This window comes from Poromitra crassiceps, assembly GCF_964638095.1.
Source record: "Poromitra crassiceps genome assembly, chromosome: 15".
NCBI classification, from domain to species: Eukaryota; Metazoa; Chordata; class Actinopteri; order Beryciformes; family Melamphaidae; genus Poromitra; species Poromitra crassiceps.
This window is the reverse complement of record NC_139634.1, coordinates 4,708,048-4,728,839: the sequence shown is the minus strand read 5'-3', so window position 1 is coordinate 4,728,839 and position 20,792 is coordinate 4,708,048. Positions and strand designations below refer to the sequence as shown.

Here is a 20,792-nt window from a genome sequence, read left to right as displayed (position 1 = left end):
AGGCGTTCCTGAGATTTCGTGCACGAAAATGGGATGGCCATGGAGGTCACAGTGACCTTGAACTTTGGTGCCCCACCATTGGCACTTGCGTTGGCAACCGGCTTGGTGTTAGGATGATGTCATCATTCCTACTATGATGTCATAGATCACTGATGATGTCACAGAAGGTGATGATGTCATGATTCATAAGTGTCTTAAAAATCATGCCTCTCGGATGGTCTCACTGATGATGTCATAACACAAGGTGATGTCATATTCGGGACCTATAAAGATTTGCTCTGCAGGTCCTCTGCAGTTGTTCATAGACTAACCTCACGGCAACCTTCTGCACAGTTCCCATCTTTCGAACCTTGCAGACTCAGCTATCAAGTGCTACAGCGTTCCTAGTTATCGAGACTTGAGTTACCAAGTGTGTCTTGGACATTAAGTATCCGCACCTAAATCCACATGTCTCACAGCAACCCTAACACTTGGGACTTCTTTGAAGCGTACAGTGCTCACCAGTTCCAATTGCACACGTTACCCCAGAGAAGTTAGTATCACACCAAGTCAAACTAATTGGGGGCTTTTATGTTTTGATGTTTCTTTGTTATTTCACTGTATATGGCAAATGTATACATGTAAAATTATACATGTAATATATATATACATGTATATATATGTATATATACATGTATATGGCAAATGTCAAGTTGTAGGAGTAAAGCAGGATGAGTGAGCGTGTCAGAGGGGTCTCGTGGTTTTGGCAGTTATCAGTTATCAGAGTGTGAAAGTTCCCTTGGTCACAGGAAGGAAGGATGAGGTAAAGCTCTAAGAGATGCTATATAACAGAACCCCTCTGCCTGTAGCCCTCACACTGCTTCTGTCACCACACTTTCTCACCATTTCTTGCCTCAGTGCTTAACTAACAAGCCTCCGTGCTTAACGAGCCTCAGTGCTTAACGAGGAAACCAACAATGTCCAGCATCATTCAAGCGGTTCTGCTCCTGGCCGTCATGGTCAGCATCTCTACTGCACTGCGTGAGTTTCTATTGATTTTCTTCATGTCTATTACGACTGCAATGTGTGTCCAATACGCTCGTGAGGTTTGTTTGGTTCAAAGACAATAAGAGCTGAAGAATTACAATCCACTCAATATTTTGGATTTGTGTAAGTAGCTGAATCGAATAGATGATGAATGAAATGACATGACCTTACCCATCTCCCCGTCCAGCTCCAGGCTCTCAAACGGGACAGCGGTGTCTGTGTAGTGGGATCACTGCGTTCAGGAACACGTGCCCTGTGGCCAACATCCAGGATCTCCAGATCCACCCCAAGACCATCTTCTGTGACAAAGTGGAGATTGTGTATCAACATTTGCAATCGAGATTTCCAAGTGTGTGGTGCTAATGTCATGCCATACCAACACGAGGTGTCGGCTTTCAGTATGTATACGAGGGATCAGCCGAGCAGCATTTTGGTAGACAAACCGCGTCACTGGGTGGCAACGGCAATGGAACCCTATGGAGCCTGAGTTTTTGAGCGTCTGACTCTAGCCGGCTGACCGTGTTTACAATTTAAAAACTCCGACAATTCACACAACCTTAACACGACATGCATCAAACTCGAGCTAATTCTGCTCTCTCTCAGAATGTCAAAATATAAGCGATGTGATGTATACTTTTTGAGATATTTCTTTTTTTTTGGCACAACTCATACTAGTTAACTGCCACGGGGTTACGCATTTTTTGTGTGGCAGTGACGTCACACTGATTCGTCCCTTACTGCAGCTCAAATACAGCAGTAGACTCAGCAGTAGAGGGAAAATGACATGATATTTACCTTGTATGCACATAAAACTGATCTTATCTTTGTAGCAACTTAAAGGAACAGTTCACCCTAAAATACATATATTCCCTCTCACCTGCAGAGCTATTTATCCATCTATATCGTTTTGTGTTAGTTGCCTGAGTTTTGGATATATCGGCCGCAGAGTTTCTGCCTTCTCTCCAATACAATGGAACTGGATGGCACTCGGCTTGTGGTGCTCGAAGCACCAAAAAAATACATTTGAAAAACTCAACAGCAATGTCTCTTTCCAGAAATCATCACCCTGTTACTCAAGATAATGCACAGACTTTGTTATGAGTAGTTTCATGTAGGAACTATTTTCTTTTGCAATCTCGTGTAGGAACTAGCAGCTAGTGGGTGTAGTTCCGTCAAAATAGTTCCTCCATGAAACTAACTTTCGCCCAGACTTTCACCAATCTAATCTCATCATGACATCCAGGGATAGGCTATATTTTTCTAGCTGATGCGTTTAGAACATTCTTTTCACTTTGATCTTGCTATAGTGTAGCGTATTTACATGCTTGCTGTATTTAAACTGCAATGAGATTTGTTTGAGAAGCATAATAATATGGAATAATATATATGGAGACAGACGGGGATGAAAGAGGGAGGGGGGGAGCTCAGAGCGCTTTGGTCGGGCTTTTCAAACCGGATTGGATCGCTCCGTGAAATTGGAACATGAAAGGGAGATTCTGATTTGTTTACTGCACTTCTCCAATGAGTACGTTGTGAATAATTCTACGCTTAAAAGGTGTTGTTAATGCCGGGTGTAGCGCTGAGTGGAGAATATGGAATGCGCTGACCACGCCCACTAAATAGCGCTTGGCCTGGCGTTAAACGCTATTTTAAGGCCAGGGGGAAGATAGGGCCCGATCTCTCCAAAACTCAGGCAACTAACACAAAATGATATAGATGGATTAATAGCACTACAGGTGAGAGGGAATATATGTATTTTAGATTTTAGGGCGAGCTGTTCCTTTAAGGGGAAACTTTAAACAGCTGAAAGATCATTTACGAGTGAATGGCGTGAATTCTAAGTCATTCTTAACACCTCATGGCTCAGCTGACATGGCATTTTCATCAAATGTTTGATTGAAATGTCGAACAAAAACTGATTGTGAAATAGATCAGTAATAGAAAACAGCTCTATACATCACACAGCAATCTGGATTGGTTACATAAAATGATATTATGTCACAATCTCTGACGAACACCTCAGTCTACCTGCATGACACAGTGTGTACTTGTGGTGAGATACTGTCAGGGCATTTCATCTCACCTGAGCTCACCCCTGTTATCCATTTCCCACAGTCTCACCTGCAAGGCTCATGTGAGGTACTGCCTGGACCCCAATAAGAATTGGCTGCTCCGACACCTGTCTCGCTTCTTGTGAGTATACGCTTTATGGCAAATAACACCATAGCAGTCTGACATCACAAATATGCTATATCTGCCTTTCAATGAATCACCAGGCTAGATAGACACATCATCATTAATGAGTAACGTAGCGCTTTGCTCTGTGTTGTAATGTGTTCTCATCTGTGTCTTTATGGTGCTTACAGGAAGAAAAGTCCAGAACAGCGCTGACTCAGCTAACTGACTCTCTCTGTGACTCCTCGGATCATCAAGAGACTCTGACAATATCTGACTCCCAACAAAAGCACCTTCCACATCTATTAATGAATGTGACTGTATAAGATACTTGTTTCTATTTATCTACTTATTTTGTGTATTTTTACACAAAATACGTAGAAATGAATAACTCATTTTGCACATGGTTGATTAGATTAGATTAGATTAGATTTATTTTGAACATAGTGGGGGAAAAGACAGATAAAGAATATATAGGCAAGAAAATGCCAAGCAAAAATAGTCAATTAGAGTTCACAGCATACAGTATACAGCAAATTATCAAGCAATTTACATTTGTTTATCATGCCTGAAAAGGAGTAGGAAGAAGTCAATACTTATCAAGTCCTACCCCTGGTTTTATAGCCTATCCATAGACTTAATATGAAAGTAGAATTATAATGTAATAACATGTTGTACTACTGTAATAATATATATGAGATGTGCATACTCACATTATTTCCATCATATTATCACATACAGTACTATAGAGTTGTGCCTAATACATTTTTAGGATACTATATAAACATACTTACACCCATACACACACACACACACACACACACACACACACACACACACACACACACACACACACACACACACACACACACACACACACACATACACACACACACACACACACACACACACACACACACACACACACACACACACACACACACACACTCGACACTCCCACATACACATACAAACAGCCACAGTTGAATCAAAAATAGTTACGTTATAAAATCCATTCTGTATCTATTTAATATCAAATCTTTAAACTTCTGTTTGAATCGATTAAGTGATCTACATAACATCAATTCCTCACTACAGTTGTTCCACAGATTAACTCCTTTAATGCACACAGTGATATTTTGTATTTGTCCTGACTGTTTTTTTTTAACAAACAGGTTCATCTTAAGTCATGATGACTTTCTCTCATTTGAAACAGCTTTTGGATACTGTTAGCTGTTAGGTAGTAATTGTTTTTTTGGCTCTGTACATGATTTGAATCGTTCTGTAGGCAACCAAGTCTTTAAATGTGAGTGTTTTTAGTTTGATAAAGTATGTGTTTGTCAGTTCTCTAGTTTTGTAGTTTTGTTTATGATTCTTATGGCTATAGTATGTCAATGCCAATAAAGCTTTCATGTTTTTTAATCAGTGTTACTGTGTTTTGTGAATTTCAGCTTTCTAAATTATCAATAATAAAACAATTAAAAAGGTGTGGAGGGGGGGGCAGTGTTTTTTTTGTTTTTTTTTTACTACTTTTTACCAATTTTATCATCACAATCATTAGCATATTATACTCACACTGAATTTAATCCTATATGAATGTATAGTAAATTCAGTATTCATGTAAACTTTACATGCTATTATACAGTTTTTTTTCAGGGGGCAGTCGTTCTGTCCTGGGTCCAGCAGCCTGTAACTCATATCAACAGTGCTATCTGGTGGCTCACCGGGAGCAATGCAAGCAAGAGATCTGTTTCCACACACAGGAAATATCTGCTGCGTGTCCCCCCCACCTACACACACACACACACACACACACACACACACACACACACACACACACACACACACACACACACACACACACACACACACACACACACACACACACACACACACACACACACACACACACACACACACACACCACACACACACACACACACACACACACACACACACACACACACACACACACACAAACACACACTCAGTATTTCAGAGGAGACACGTCTTGTGTGATCTCTTGTAGGCGTACCTGTGTCCTTGTAGGGGTATTGGGGTCAGATGCATCATGGGGTTGCTGGACAGTTGTTCAGCAGTAGCTAAATTATACAGACAGAAATGTCAATTTCATGCTTAGCCTACTCGAATTTCCCAGCAACCTTCACTTTCCAAAAAGTAAGTAGCTACTCTCTTTTTCTTCTTCTTCTTGTGTTTTACTAGGCTACATTTGCATTGTGAATGTTCCTTGCTCAAACATGCTCAAGTAGTATTGTTATTGGTTGCCATGTGCGGATCCTCCAGTAGGCTACTGTAGCCTACACGTGTGTGACCATGCTGTGATAGTTATATTCAGCAGAGCAGCGTTCGCTTTGAGGCTATCGGGTGATTCGCCCCTCCGTCCAGTCAGAGCTGATCGTCCGTCATTCATTGGCGCGCTGTGTCCGTGTCAGCGCTGTGTTGTGTTTACTCTGCCCGCAGTGCCCGCGTCCAAAAGTCATGGATGAAGCGACCGGTGAATAATCCTGTTTGTTTATTCAGCCACTTGACTGCACTGCAATAACGACTAACTCCAGCGGAAAACGACAGCATAAGTGATTGACAGAGTGAGGTAAGTCTTTGACAGCATGTATGATGATATAGGCATATTGCTTTTATGCAGACCGTGTTTTGGGATCAAACGGCCTAGTATGAAATATTGTGCAAAAAAATAGGCAATCGAATATGCCTACAGTACACCATCCACAAAACTTGTTTAAAGTAGCCTACTGCGGCATATTCGATGGATTTACAGTTAAAGTTGTCACCTTGAAAGCAATAGGTTGCAGTACTGTACAATGTCAATACAAGGATGTTTTATTCCTATACACGTGTAACGGTATAGCCTATAATATAGATTCCTGCAGGCGTTATTTCAGTAGGTGTATTGTGTGACTCGTTCCTGTTTTTGCAAGTCACTGTGCCTTGGCAGACTGCTGACAGGAACAATATATTGTCCGCTTTCTGGAGATTGCAAAATCGCTTATGACCAAATCAAATTTGAATTCCGCATTTTGAGCTTCACATTTAGCCTGTGTAGGATTATAATGGAAACGGATGAGGATCTCATGCTGCTTTGCAGATAAGCACTGATAGCAGGTTCATGACACAATATAAAATAAGGATGGGCTTTCATAAACAATACTGAACTTATTGCAATGCAAAGACTATCTAATAGACAGGTGGGGTGTTTCCTTCATTCCACAAGTTTATATTTCTAGTGGATAAGCCTACTGTGTAGCCTACACATAGTCTGCCATGTGTAGACAAACTAGACATAGCCTATAGTAAGAGGATCAAAATAAGCCGGTATGTGAGCATGATTGATGTAAAATGATATGCTGATACTGAATTAATTAATTAATTTATTTATTTTGCACGTGCACACACCCACAAATTACAGTTTAAGATGCATAAAAGATGACAAAAGACAACAAGTAGTCCAGACAGTGCAGGAAGAGGTAGGAAACCCGTATGGGCTTATTTGAGCCTCCACCTAAGAAACACAAATAACACACAAGTAAAATACACACACTACCTACAGTAAACACTAAACATAAAATCCCTAAAGGTTAAAATAAGACTCTAAAATTAATGATGATCTCAGAACATATTTCCTCAATCACATTCGTATTTTTGCAGCAACTGCTGCCTTAATCTCTTTTTAAAGACAGGCACAGATATTGACATTTTTAAGGTGTCCTCAAGTTCATTCCACAGCTGTGGACCTCTGCAAACGATCCTGAAGCTCATACATTTAACTTGCATACTGCTGGTAACCAGACTCTCTGCTTCTATTTGAGGGGTGAACAGTCCTGGGACAGCATGCACTGTACTAAACAAACACACCTCTGATGCACGTTGGGCCTCTATGGGGCTCGGCCTGATGTCATGTCATGTGCTGACGTTTGCAGGTTTGGAGCCTGGACCCGAGCAGAGCCGACCTCCACACTGTCACCTTCCAGAGTCTGCTGTGGACCAGCCCAGTGATCTGACTGCACCATGTCCTCCAGACAGGGAGACATCCCAGGTAACATGAGACAAATCGGATTCTTCTTCAACTTAACTGATGGTGGGTGATGATGATTAGGAGATGGAGGAGCAAGGAAGAGGGGGTTTAGGATGATGTGGAGGAAGAAAAATAGAAGTTTAATGAAGATGTGGATGAGGAGGAGGATATTGAAAGCGTACCCCCTGATTGGAGGGTGGGAGTAACGTTCATTGGAAACAGAAAAAAATATCTAACTTTCAAAAGAAAACATCCCTCATGGGGAAGGCAACTAACCTTGCAAGGCAGCTGGATTCTCGCGAGATCATAGACACTGAATGAAATAGGCCACGCCCATCACGGGGGAAATCGCTCCGTTCACTCTCATAGACCAGCATAATTTTCCTTGAATTAAACATAGGTAAAAGCTGTTGTGTGGTGGGCTGCGCAGACAACAAATGTAAAAAATTGCTAGTTAAAGTTTTTTTTTACTCCTGAGCAAAACAAGGAAGCCATTGAGAATTGGCGAGAAGAAAAATGTGGATCTAGCTGTCAAGGAAGTAAGTTGGAGTGTTCATCTTCCGTATATACGATCTTTTGGTGCAACACGCAACCATGCACGCGACATAGGAGAACGCCAGGATTGGAGGGGGGGTTTCTGTTTTCCCCCGTTTTGGGCGTGGTTTCTGAATGATGACGTGCTCCGCAGTGTCTCTATGACGGTCACATGACCATGTTGCCAGATGCAGCTACTGTATGGGCGGGATTTAGGTGTGACGACAGCAAGAAGCGAGCCTGTGATAGGTGTGATAGACAGCTCGTTCATCCAATCACCTGCAGGTATTTTTTGAAAGTGCCTGCCCTTTGAAATGGTTTTCCGAGTGACTCCTCCCCAGACGGTTATGTGAAAACAAAGCATCTGGCTGCGTCAGGTTAGAAGGCGACACAAGCATAGACCTTATGCACTAGGCTATATGTTCAATCTATAAACGTCTCTGCATATTTATGGTGGGTTGATAAGAGCTTGGTAACCTTGTACCTTGTAGCTTGTAGAATATGCATGCATGCAGAGGAATCAAAAGCATTTTTCTCGTGTGCAAAATAAAACAGTTGTAACATTTCTTCATCCCATTCCTCAGAGCTGGAGCCTAGCATGCTATCAGGACTCTTCGGTAGCTCGTGTCCCATTGGAATATCTCGACGTGCCTTCAGCTACGACGAGAACCTGGACGCCCCCATGCACTCACCACCCCCAGACATGAACGTCAACATCTTATGGACGGACCCTGTCATCCCGCAGCGGAGGTTCAGGAAGATCGTAGAGGTGCTGCCCCCCTTTTGTGGAAATGAAATGGTCACTTGAACCAAATGTTGTTTGTATTAGTTTGTGTGAACTTGTTCTCGGAGGTTAGGTGCATGATGATGCTACAGTGCAAGATGAGCCTTTGATTTGCTTTCCATTCTGTTACGCAACTGGTTTAGAAGTTCCTCCTAACACTATGAACCCGTGTGACCAGGAAGACGAGAGCGGTGGGAAAATCCTGGCTTTTGAGACGACGGCAGCAGCCAAGTCCCCTGTGCCAGTGGTGAAGACCAAAGCCACCTCTCTAATGAGCTCGCTCATGATTAGTAAGTCAACAAAACACACCTCCTGTCTGAGAGCTCAGAGCACTAATAGCAACTTGACTTAAATACATTTTAATTGATTTGAAGATCAATGCATGTTTGCATGTTGGAATCAGAAGTTGGAAAACAGAAGAGATAGGCTATGAGATACTGTACAGGTAGAGTTGCAGATGTACTAACAGTGTTGCACTATTATGCAAGCGGCTTACTGTTACACTTCCAGGCTGGATGCTTGTCCAAATGCTTGCTTGCCTTGCGTAATAAACATAAGTATAAATAGACTGTGCCGTGTCAGTGTGTTAGAACGGAGGGCAGCACATTAAAAATATGCTATGCTAATACATAGAGCAGACCCAGGAGAACCTCCAGAAGTTCGAGCACCAGGCAGGGCTGACAGATGCTGGGTACTCGCCCCACAAAGGCCTCGCCGCTGAGGACACCCGCTTTCTCCGCCTGCCCGATGGCACAGTGCCAGTGAGTATGAGAAGATATAGGAAATGTATTTACCTCCAGTGTTGACATCAAGGCCAGATTTAAATTGTCATTAAATTAGATTCCAGATGGGATCCCAGAAAATAAGGTTTGGAAATGTCACATGTAAAGACAATAGAGCTTTACAGTGGGATTCTATAGACCAGTGGTTCTCAACTGGACTAGCCTCACTTACCCACATTTTCCATTAAGTCGCAACCCAATTTTCAGAACTTAGCCTAACTTTGGAGCATCATTTAGCCCCTTCGCAACAAGCTAGCATGGCATGTTGGTACCAATGGATGCCTTAAGGCCCAATTATACTCAACGTTAAAGATGCAGACTCGTACTCTGCGTTCATTTCATGCATTTTCTGTCCGTCATCTGAAAGCTTACGGATACGCATGAAACGCAGCAAAACCACACACACACTCATACATTTGACTCTCTACTGCCCACTGGTGGATGTATTGCTTAACATGATACCAACGTGAAAGACACATGGAAGTATGTGGGCAGTGACTATAATAACGTTTGAAACGGACGCATCTATTTACGTATAAAAATGGAGTATAAATGAGCCATTAGGTCTTGTAGTTTGATATGGTAGCCTACATGTAGCAGTATCTTCACTCTGGATTTAAAAATGAGCCCGCTACAGCCTCTGAAAAACAGTCATGTTGTCTGTGGACGCCAGCGTCCTCAATGAGTAGAAGAACTTTTTTTTCTCATGCGCACATCCGCGACCCACTCAAAACGGCCCCACGACCCACTTTTAGGTCTCGACCCACCAGTTGAGAAACACTGAAATTTTAGAATGTTTATGTTGTCGGGGTTTCACCTCAACAACATAAACATTCTAAATTTTCCCCAGCTTACTTCCTGTTGCAGTCTTTGCTAGTACACAAACAGGACATAAGCTTGGTTCCAAACTGTTTCCTAGCAAGACAATTCCTTGAAAACAGCCTATCAACTTTAAACTGAAATAAAAAGATGTCTGTGACACATTAAACACAGATAAATATGAAATGCAGTTAAGTGTGACTGTGAAACACTTAGAAGGATTAAGTATGAATGAATTAAGGTCAGATGTATATCTTTGTGTGTGTGTGTGTGTGTGTGTGTGTGTGTGTGTGTGTGTGTGTGTGTGTGTGTGTGTGTGTGTGTGTGTGTGTGTGCACGCGCGTGCGTGCGTGCGTGCGTGCGTGTGTGTGTGTGTGTGTGTGTGTGTGTGCGCATGGACTGAAAGGTTGCCTCATCTCTGTGTGTGTTTGTCCATCTTCCCGGCCTGCCCACTGTCCCACCCCCACAGAAGCCAATGAGTCTGTGTGTGTATAGTGCGCCTGCTGTCCACTGACCTCTGTCATAAGGCCAACTAGCTGCCACAATGTTGTGATCTTGAATCAAGATCAAAAGGACATTGTGGGGTAGGGTTAACAAAAAGCATACACTTTTGATACTATTGCTATGTAATTGAACAGATATGATTCTGATAAATATGTTGTTGTATTGTGATAGTCTGTTAAATCAGACACATTCTACTTATCATTAGAACATTTTCTGATAGGTTAGTATGTCTTTCTTTGATGTAATGATTCCATGTACCCTACATGACACCTACACAGCCCCTAACCCCTAGATTTGCAGAGGCAAGGAGCAATTGTGTGTCATGCTGATATGTTGAATAGAATGAGTGACGGAGAGATGCATCTAAAATGAATGTGGTCGGCAGATGCAAGCTATATATCACTCGACTCATTTGGTTTCAAGTTCATAACTAACATTCTTGGTAAACAAATGACGTAATCAGTTGGTTGGAGCTTTCTTTCTGCAGTGTTACCAGGCAACGCCCTCATATGAGACGGGCCCCCTTGTTTTCCCAAAACGACCAATCACTGAGCTTCTAACAAAGAGGACATTTTTGGGCACCCAGCAGTTTGTAGAGCTTTCTGTTTTTGAAATATTAGCCCTTTAAACTTGTTAAATGAACAAAATGGATAGACTGAAGAAGTCGATTGGGCTGGAAAGTCGAAGGAAAATTATAAAAAGGTATGTCATCAAGCCAGTGTATTTAATCGTAGTTGCCTTGTCGTTGTTAAGAACCAGACAAAACCGCAATGCTAATGCTAGCTAATTTTAGCTGCCATGTTTATAGTCGTGTTTGGCTTGTTTAGTGTAGCTAGTTGGCAGCATCGTGGCGTTAGCTGGGCCGCCAAGTGCAAAAACTAACACAACGCCACTTGTTTATAATCGTCATTAATGTCGACTATCGTTAACGGTATATAATCAATATAACTTTAACGGACTAGCCTAACGTTGCAGTTGTTAGGGGTCATACGTCAGCTAACTATGACTGACTGAATAGTCGCGTTGAGGCTAGCTAACTGAATGCTAGCTAAGAGTTCGTTGTTCATAACGTTAGCAATTAACACAGCGCTTGCTAGCATGCTGTTGTTTTTGTTTGACTTTCTTTATTAAAGACTTGCTCGCATGTATCATCAGCTACGTTCACTTTGTGTCATTGTCTAAAGTTAACGTGGATGAACGGGAGGTGACTTCCACGTCTGTGGAATGTTGTTGCTGTCTTCAACAACAAAACCGCAACATCCACATTCCATCAGGGTTCTTGTTAAATGACAAAGCAGTGGTTTATTCAATAAACACTGGTTCTCAAAGTGACAATAAAGTGAACGATTTCTAACTATAATTCCATCTACGGTAACACAATGACAGAATGTATGACTATTTTGGTCATGGCTTTCATACACTTCCTGTATAAAAGCCCCCAGCTAAAAGCAAAACATCTTATCAGATGAGGGACCATGGGGGGGGGGGGAGTGATCAAATGGGGGTTCCATGGTCTAATTTGTGTTAGTTTAGGTGATTTGAAAATGTTTGACAGCCACTGGTATATATCGTCCTAATTTGGCTAAGGTGGGTGTCTTAACAAAGTCTGGGCAACAAGGTTTATCATGGTTACAATGCAAAGAGGACATCTATCTAGAGATAGCCAATTAATAATGACAGGGCATAAAGGCCATGGGGACACACTCTACTGTCCATTTGCTGATGACCACTGTACTGAGCAGAGTGCAGGACCAAGTACATCGGGTGGAGATGAGTTTGGATGGGCGTTCAAGATGTGGATGGGAAAAGGGAATACACAGTGATTGGAGACTGAACATGGAACAATTATTTCAGAGGTTATTGTGAAGGCAAGTAGCCTATATACATTATTTTGTTGGAACTATTATTGACTCTTTGTAAAAACAAATCAACAAGGTGAGGAGTTGAATCTTGTCTAGTCCGCGAGGATGCAAAATCAGAGCAGACCATAATCACCTAGATTGATGGTTTTGCAGCTCTTGTATCTAGCTAGATCCATGTGGTTTCAGGGGGGGCTCCTTGCAGCTTTCATTCATGGCAGTAGTGGTCTTTGACAATGATAGAACTGCTTGGCTTAGTACTGAACATGCATGTAATAGCAGCTTATTTGGACATAATGTGGCTGATTATAGAGACACACGAGCCTTGGCCTCGGTCCACTGGGTTTTGTTTGTCCTGGTGGTCAGCCAGATGGTCTCTCTCTCTCTCTCCATCCCCCTCCCTCTCTCTCCCACACACACACCCCACACACACGCACACACACACACCACATGGTCACGGGCGATAGGTTCCAAATATCTGTGACTGTGACACACTTGCCGTTTTTATGTACACATGGAGAAAAAGATTGCTGGCCTTTGCTTTGTGTATTTCTATTTAGCCTCTGTTTCTCTTTTAGTAAGATCAATGCGGTCTCTCACATATCTGTCATAATAACCATGTGCTGTTTATTTGTGTTTATGTCAAGGAAACACTAACATGTAAACAAGGAAGTAACATGTCTTGTCAATCCCTCCCCAACCCCTTTTAATAAGATGCACGGTGCAACTTTATTTATTAGCAATGGGTTATTGCTTGAAATGACCTTTTTTCTCTCTCTCTTTGCAGAAGTTGAAAATGCCAAGCGGGGACTTCAAGGAGGACAGGCTCACAACATCAGCTCAAGCCACCCCCAGTGGCACCCCTTGCGTCACCCCCTCTGTCACCCCCAGTGTCACCCCCTGCTCTAGTCCCCACGCGTCACCTTCAGTCAGTCGCAGGTGAGCAGATCACATCGTGCTACTGTAACGTTGCATGTCTGACCTCCCTGCAGCTTTTGACCACTACTGCCTCTCCAATGCACACATATGAACCAGCCTAATTTAGACCAATCTGTGGATGCACATTTCAATCATTTAGGCCATGTTCACATTTACAGGCAAATCCGATTTGCTGATGAAGTCATTAATCATCATTATCTTGATTGGTTTCCCAAATCTGATTTGGTGAGTGTGTCCGCACTGCCACAAATCTCATTTTCAAGTCGGGTCTGTGTGTCCAGACCTAAACAGCCTATCTGCATGGGTTGCTATGGTAACGACATGAGCGTCGGTAAATATACGTACGTTGGTGACGTGGTTTTCCTGCGCCGAAGCATTTGATGACGAGTTACGAGTGACATTCAAATCAGATTTGTTGGATCTGCGCGTCCACACTGAAGTCTCATCAGTCGAAAGCAGATTGGAAACTACCTCCATATGTGGTTTGGGACAAGTGACACAAATCAGACTTGGAGCGTCCAGACTCATTAAGCCAATCTGGATAAAGTCATTAATAGGTCACTAAAGTTCACAAATCAGATTTGGCCTCCTAGTCTGAACATGGCCTTAGGCTGGTTTCACACCGACGACCCACGCCTTGCCTTGCCTCAACCCACGCCTACGCCGAGCTGGGCGTGAACCTGTTACACGCTTTTGCGATCACACCGCACGCCTTTTGCACGCCGAACCTGGACCCGAGTCACAAGCGCCTCTCCTCTCTCCCGACTGTATTTTTTCACGTGTTGTCCAGAATTGTCATGGGTAGCCTCTAGGTAAAATAAATCTGATATATTTAATGTTCTATTGATGCTGGATATGTATAACCAGGTCTGACTATAGTCGGACATTTTAGAGAGGTGATCTTGCAAGAATATGTGCTGGCACAACAACATTGTCCATCTTGCTTCTTCGGTCGCTATTCTCTCTCATGAAGATTTGTTTGCCGACAGGGAGAAAGCCCCACGTGATAGCCACCCGTCAATCTCTCTCTCGCTCTCTCTCTCTGCTCAATACTGTTGTAGAAACTCCATTTTATTTTGAAATTCAGTTGACTTTGCCAGTTCCCACGGATATTGTCGCGTTTTTCTTTCATGGCTTGACAGAAAAGCCTGCCTGCACGCGCCTTGTCGGCGTGAAAATAGAACTCTCGCCTATTCGATAAAATCGGCAAGGCACAGGCAAGGCGTGGGTACACGCAGGGTTCACGCTCAGGCGTCCGGTGTACACAGCCTCATTGACTAAAACGGACGCCTATTAAAAAGCGTGGGTAAAGGCAAGGCATAGGCAAGGCTTGGGTCGCCGGTGTGAAACCAGCCTTATGCCTACATTCCACTAGGTCCGTGTTCGGTCCGTCTGCGCTGCAGTACGGCATCGGAGCCGATACATTTCCACTCTAATCATTGTGTCAACTCCCACCTACTCCGACGATCCGGAGCTCTCCGAAAAAAATACGCAAGGCTTCTATTTTTCCCGGATGACGGAGCAAAGCTGCAGCAAGTTGGGCGGAGCCAGGCATGAAATCAACAGGGCAGAGGTGTTTATAGCATTTAATATCAAGCCAGAGGACAAACATGTATGAGGAAAAGTTCATAATTGAAGTGGAAAACCACAAAATAATTTATGACACGACCCATCCTTTTTACAAGGACAACACCAAGCAAGTCCGCGATTTCACCGCGAGAACTTGTCGGTCTCGTCACTCTAGCTGTCTGGCGGAGCCGTGACGTGCTCTGCACGCAGCCGGTTAGTGTTGGCGGAGCACAGAGCACGGAGCAAAACCGGAGAACAGCCGCAACGCAACGCAAATGCAACCAGTGCAATCCCGGCGTTAGTCGTTTCGATGCGACTTGTATCCTGCAGTCACACCTGACCAAGATGCAATAAGAGACATGTCTGGATGCCCAAAAACGTGTTAAGGGGTTTTCCTGCATAGAGAATTATGAGGTGGCCTCCAGCTCTCATGGAAAACACTCTTCTAACACACTGGATTTCTGTCATTTGTAATTGCAGCATTACGCCGATGTGTTGACAATCTAATGTTAAATATTCTTCAATAAAGTTATTTGTTTAAGAAAGCAGCCTTCTGAGTACCTCTGCATCTAGTCATATCGGTGCACAATCCACATAGAAAACGTCTATTTTCATTCCATCAAAAAAAAATCATTATATGGGCCACCTATCGGTAATCTGTGAATTTGTCCCCACTAAAATCGGTATCGGTCTGAAAAATCCCATGTCGGTCGAGCTCTAGTACCACCTCTGCCTCATTTTGAGCAAGGAGAAACCCTGGTGTTGCAGTCAGAACTTCAAAAGCACACATGGAAGTGGTCAGACTTGCATTGTGATCAGCAATACAAAATCACTCTAGATGCAATCCAGCAACAATGTGCAGAACCTACAGCAATGTGATTTTAGAAAATACATAACATCGCATAACATTCTGCATGACCCATGGTAGAGCCTTGTAGCATGTCTTTCTTGTGTTTGATGCTATGTTTATGTCACGCTCATGCCTGGCTGGAATTACAGGAACTGGTTCGGCCCGAGTCCTGCACACTTTCTGTCTGCTCCAGAGCTCAGCAGTCCCAACCCCAACATAGACATGGGAGGAAACGAAGGAGGAGGAGGAGACAGGTGGAGCTTCTTCGGAACCCGCTCTGTGGTGCAGAAGTCCCCCACTGACCCCGGCTCTGATACCAGCACAGGTAAGAGCTCTGCATGTATACAAGATGCTGCTGATACCAGCACAGGTAAGAGCTCTGCATGTATCTGACCCCGGGCCTGATACCAGCACAGGTAAGATCTCTGACCCCGGCCCTGATACCAGCACAGGTAAGAGCTCTGACCCCGGCTCTGATACTGTTGGGAAAGCTGAACTTTGGATGAACTTTTGCTCCACCACCTGCGAGGGGGCAAAGCCGACTGGAGGAGAGGAGACTCCTATTAGATCAAAATGTTATTCACCAAAGTTTTTCTATATATCCTGTGTGCACTGAAGTCACAATGTTATAACCATATGTCACGTGAAACATGGGATGAATTATATCATTGAAATGCATTGTGTTGACTGAGGGATGTGAACACGTGTCTATGGACTTCCAAGTGGAAAATGTAATCTCCATATGAATGGATTTTAATTGTATGCTGAAATAGTCTATGTTACATGCACAAAGTTTGAAATGACGAATGTAATAACCATTATTGTGTGCTAAATAAGCCTGGGTTGCAGACAGTCACTGACTGTTATTCTGATTTATCGGGCAGTGTTAGGATAATCAACACTTACCCTACCAATCCTGAAATGTCTAATAGACCTATTGAACCCTTAGAGGGGGAGGGAGAGGGAAACACAGGCTCACCCATAGAGGTAAGATATTTCTTACCAAGTAATCCACATAAATTTGAATTTATACACAACAGTAAATAAGTAAGCTCTGAGGTCCGTTCCTTTTATTTGTCATTGTCGTCGAGGGTGTGTCTATGTTTTTGCTGACTCAATGACTTCAATTCTGATTGGATGCAGCATGATCCCTCTCCTAATGGTGGCCCTGCTCATCACTTCGGCCACCTCCCTTAGGTGTCTTGAACTCAATGATACTCTAACTGAACCATCCTTATCTGAAAACATCCATCAACTGGGACACCTCCTATGGTCTTGAACTCAATGACACTCTCTTCCCACTCTCATCTAAAACCATGTTATGTAACCCAGGCTTATTTAGCACACAATAATGGTTATTACATTCGTCATTTCAAACTTTGTGCATGTAACATAGACTATTTCAGCATACAATTAAAATCCATTCATATGGAGATTACATTTTCCACTTGGAAGTCCATAGACACGTGTTCACATCCCTCAGTCAACACAATGCATTTCAATGATATAATTCATCCCATGTTTCACGTGACATATGGTTATAACATTGTGACTTCAGTGCACACAGGATATATAGAACACTTTGGTGAATAGCATTTTGATCTAATAGGAGTCTCCTCTCCTCCAGTCGGCTTTGCCCCCTCGCAGGTGGTGGAGCAAAAGTTCATCCAAAGTTCAGCTTTCCCAACAATACCAGCACAGGTAAGAGCTCTGACCCCGGCTCTGATACTAGCACAGGTAAGAGCTCTGACCCCGGCCCTGATACCAGCACAGGTAAGAGCTCTGACCTCGGCCCTGATACCAGCACAGGTAAGAGCTCTGACCCCGGCCCTGATACCAGCACAGGTAAGAGCTCTGCATGTATACAAGATGCTGTCCCTGATACCAGCACAGGTAAGAGCTCTGACCCCGGCTCTGATACCAGCACAGGTAAGAGCTCTGACCCCGGCCCTGATACCAGCACAGGTAAGAGCTCTGCATGTATACAAGATGCTGTCCCTGATACCAGCACAGGTAAGAGCTCTGCATGTATACAAGATGCTGTCCCTGATACCAGCACAGGTAAGAGCTCTGCATGTATACAAGATGCTGTCCCTGATACCAGCACAGGTAAGAGCTCTGACCTCGGCTCTGATACCAGCACAGGTAAGAGCTCTGATACCAGCACAGGTAAGAGCTCTGACCTCGGCTCTGATACCAGCACAGGTAAGAGCTCTGATACCAGCACAGGTAAGAGCTCTGACCCCGGCTCTGATACCAGCACAGGTAAGAGCTCTGACCCCGGCTCTGATACCAGCACAGGTAAGAGCTCTGATACCAGCACAGGTAAGAGCTCTGACCTCGGCCCTGATACCAGCACAGGTAAGAGCTCTGACCCCGGCTCTGATACCAGCACAGGTAAGAGCTCTGATACCAGCACAGGTAAGAGCTCTGACCTCGGCCCTGATACCAGCACAGGTAAGAGCTCTGCATGTATACACTGATACCAGCACAGGTAAGAGCTCTGACCCCGGCTCTGATACCAGCACAGGTAAGAGCTCTGACCCCGGCCCTGATACCAGCACAGGTAAGAGCTCTGCATGTATACAAGATGCTGCATCCGCACTTTGAATGTGGCCTTGTAGTTTGATCATACTGCTAAGGCTCAGGTGCCGTAGCTCTGGGTTTAGCCCACTCAGATTGTGGTCCCAGTATTTCCTTTTGAATATGATTCACTGGTTTCACAGACACTGATGAGCCCAGGCATGCAAGTGAATAGCTGTTGATTTCAATGAGGATTAGGGCTGGGTATTGGTTCAAATTTCAAGAATCGATTCGATTCCGATTCACAAGGTTCCGAATCGATTAATCCCGATTCGATTCCGATTCGATTAATCCCGATTCGATTCCGATTCGATTAATTTCAATATCGATTTGGTTAGTGATACTAAAACATGTTTTTTGAGCTGTAACCTGAATTACATGATTGTCCAGTTATGTAACACAGGGGTTCCCAACATTTTTCGCGCCAAGGACCGGTAGATACATGGGGGGAAAAAAGTTGCGGACCGGTTGTCAATTTTAATGGTTTTAGTTACACATATATTTACTCACCAGGTGGTGACAAAGGGTAAATAACAGCCTTTTCATCTGTCGATAAAGACACAGTGATTTGATTTCAGCCTATATCATTTCTAAAAGTAGATATTAATGATCAAACATTTCCATTTATGTAGCCTACAGTATTTATGTTTTTGTTGAAACTACAAACATAAATAAACATCAACTTGAAACTGTTTCAACTACCACACACAGCCTATAATATTATAGCCTATGTTTCTTAAAATATTTTTTTCTTTTTTTCTTTTTTTCTTTTTCTTTTAAATAAAAAAAAACGATCTCTGGACATATGAATCGATATCAAAGGTTTAAAATAAAAATCGGAGAATCGATTTTTTTTTAACCCAGCCCTAGTGAGGATCCTCCACTAACAGGCTAGGAGGCCTAAACTGAAATAATGAGTGAAGCCATCCCTGATAACGACTGTAGATTCAACTGACTTAACACCACCACCTGCTTAACACCTGCTCCTCACCACCACCTGCTCCTCTCTCCTCCCCCCCACTGCAGGCTTCAATCTGCAATCCTACCTGGGCCTGCAGAAGTCCAGCACCATGGAGGGCATCAACACGCAGATCAACCTCAACGTGGAGGACCCTGCCAAATTCATGCCCCCCAAGATCGAGATCTCGGGCATCGAGGCCAAGCGGGCGTCTCCCCGGCCACACAAACTCAAACCCCGTGACATGAATGTTCTGACGCCGTCGGGCTTCTGATGCCCTGAAGTGACCCCCTCTATACCCCCATCCTTGCCCTCCTCTGCGTGCCAGCAGCCTCCCCAAGACAGAGAAGATGGAGGACCAACAGAACATCAGTTCTGGCCCCTGGACTTGCACACTTTTACCCCATGTTCCTCTTGCCAGCGGACCCACCCAGACAAGTTACAGGCTTGTTATTTCCCCACTGGTCATCTCTCCCAACACACAGGTCCAAATAAAGCACAGGATGGATCATTTTCATACTGTTATGTCATCCCTGAAGATGATCCTGTTTTGTGTATCTTATCGTTATTGCTTTGTTTCGTCATGGAACGGGTTCTCTGGGACGTAATGCCTTGCTGTCCCTGTCCCCTGTCAGTGATGGCAGCATGAGATTCAAGTTGTTTTAATATCTCATTGGTCCCCTGCTTCAGTTTGGTAATCTTTTCAGAATGATCTCAGTTATGCTTTTATGTAGCCGTCCAGCTGTATAGTTGTATAGTGCTTTCCTTTGTTTGGCGTGCTGAATGCTGTGTGGTTGGTATGACTGATATTGTGCCTGAGTTTGGAACGTGTTTTGCTTTTGGCATTTTTGGCACTTGGATCTTGTTTTTTTATTATTATTTGGAAGAGTATTTTATTTTACTTGATATTGACAGAAAGTCGAATGGCTACTTCGGAAAGTGATTTTTTTCATCAGTGTTTCATATTGCTCTGCTTCAAATCATTCTAGTTCAAGTTCATTCTAAACAGTAGTTACATTTATGATATTTCCACTAGTGTTTCAAGATTATATACTATAAAATGCAAAGCATTGAAGTGGTCATTTTGAATTTTTATATACCACATTTCAAGAATCCATGCTGTTTTGTTTTGCGAAATGTCAATGAATTCCACAAATTAATTGCACAAGGGAGTTTGCCTCCCACCATCTGTCAATAAATCCGATACTAACGAGCAAAAGTGATTTTGTAGTTAATCTCTGGGGAACAAGTTTTCTCATGTGTTTCCTGGAATATCAGCAGAAAGCGTTGAGTGTTTACCATGGATGTGTTAAAAGAACGGGTGTTTACATGTACACCACTCTTCCTATATTGTTTACAGGA

General features: G+C 43.3%; 1 protein-coding gene across 1 annotated transcript; it reads left to right on the top strand.

The window, feature by feature from the left end:
* The first annotated feature begins 5,709 nt into the window (after positions 1-5,709).
* Positions 5,710-20,638, top strand: LOC310790573 (putative monooxygenase p33MONOX). Its single transcript, XM_083652281.1, has 8 exons — positions 5,710-5,812; positions 7,155-7,270; positions 8,368-8,552; positions 8,746-8,857; positions 9,201-9,328; positions 13,319-13,470; positions 16,039-16,214; positions 19,499-20,638. The coding sequence occupies exons 2-8, from the start codon at positions 7,243-7,245 to the stop codon at positions 19,702-19,704; spliced, it is 987 nt and encodes a 328-aa protein (XP_083508407.1). The 5' UTR covers positions 5,710-5,812; positions 7,155-7,242; the 3' UTR covers positions 19,705-20,638.
* The last annotated feature ends 154 nt before the right edge of the window (positions 20,639-20,792 follow it).

What these genes read in the sequence shown, in the direction of transcription:
- LOC310790573 (XM_083652281.1), top strand. Translation starts at nt 7,243, where the DNA reads ATGTCCTCCAGACAGGGAGACATCCCAG. An exon ending in GGTTCAGGAAGATCGTAGAG is followed by an intron (nt 8,553 to 8,745) that starts GTGCTGCCCCCC and finishes CCGTGTGACCAG; the next exon opens with GAAGACGAGAGCGGTGGGAA. An exon ending in TGCCCGATGGCACAGTGCCA is followed by an intron (nt 9,329 to 13,318) that starts GTGAGTATGAGA and finishes CTCTCTTTGCAG; the next exon opens with AAGTTGAAAATGCCAAGCGG.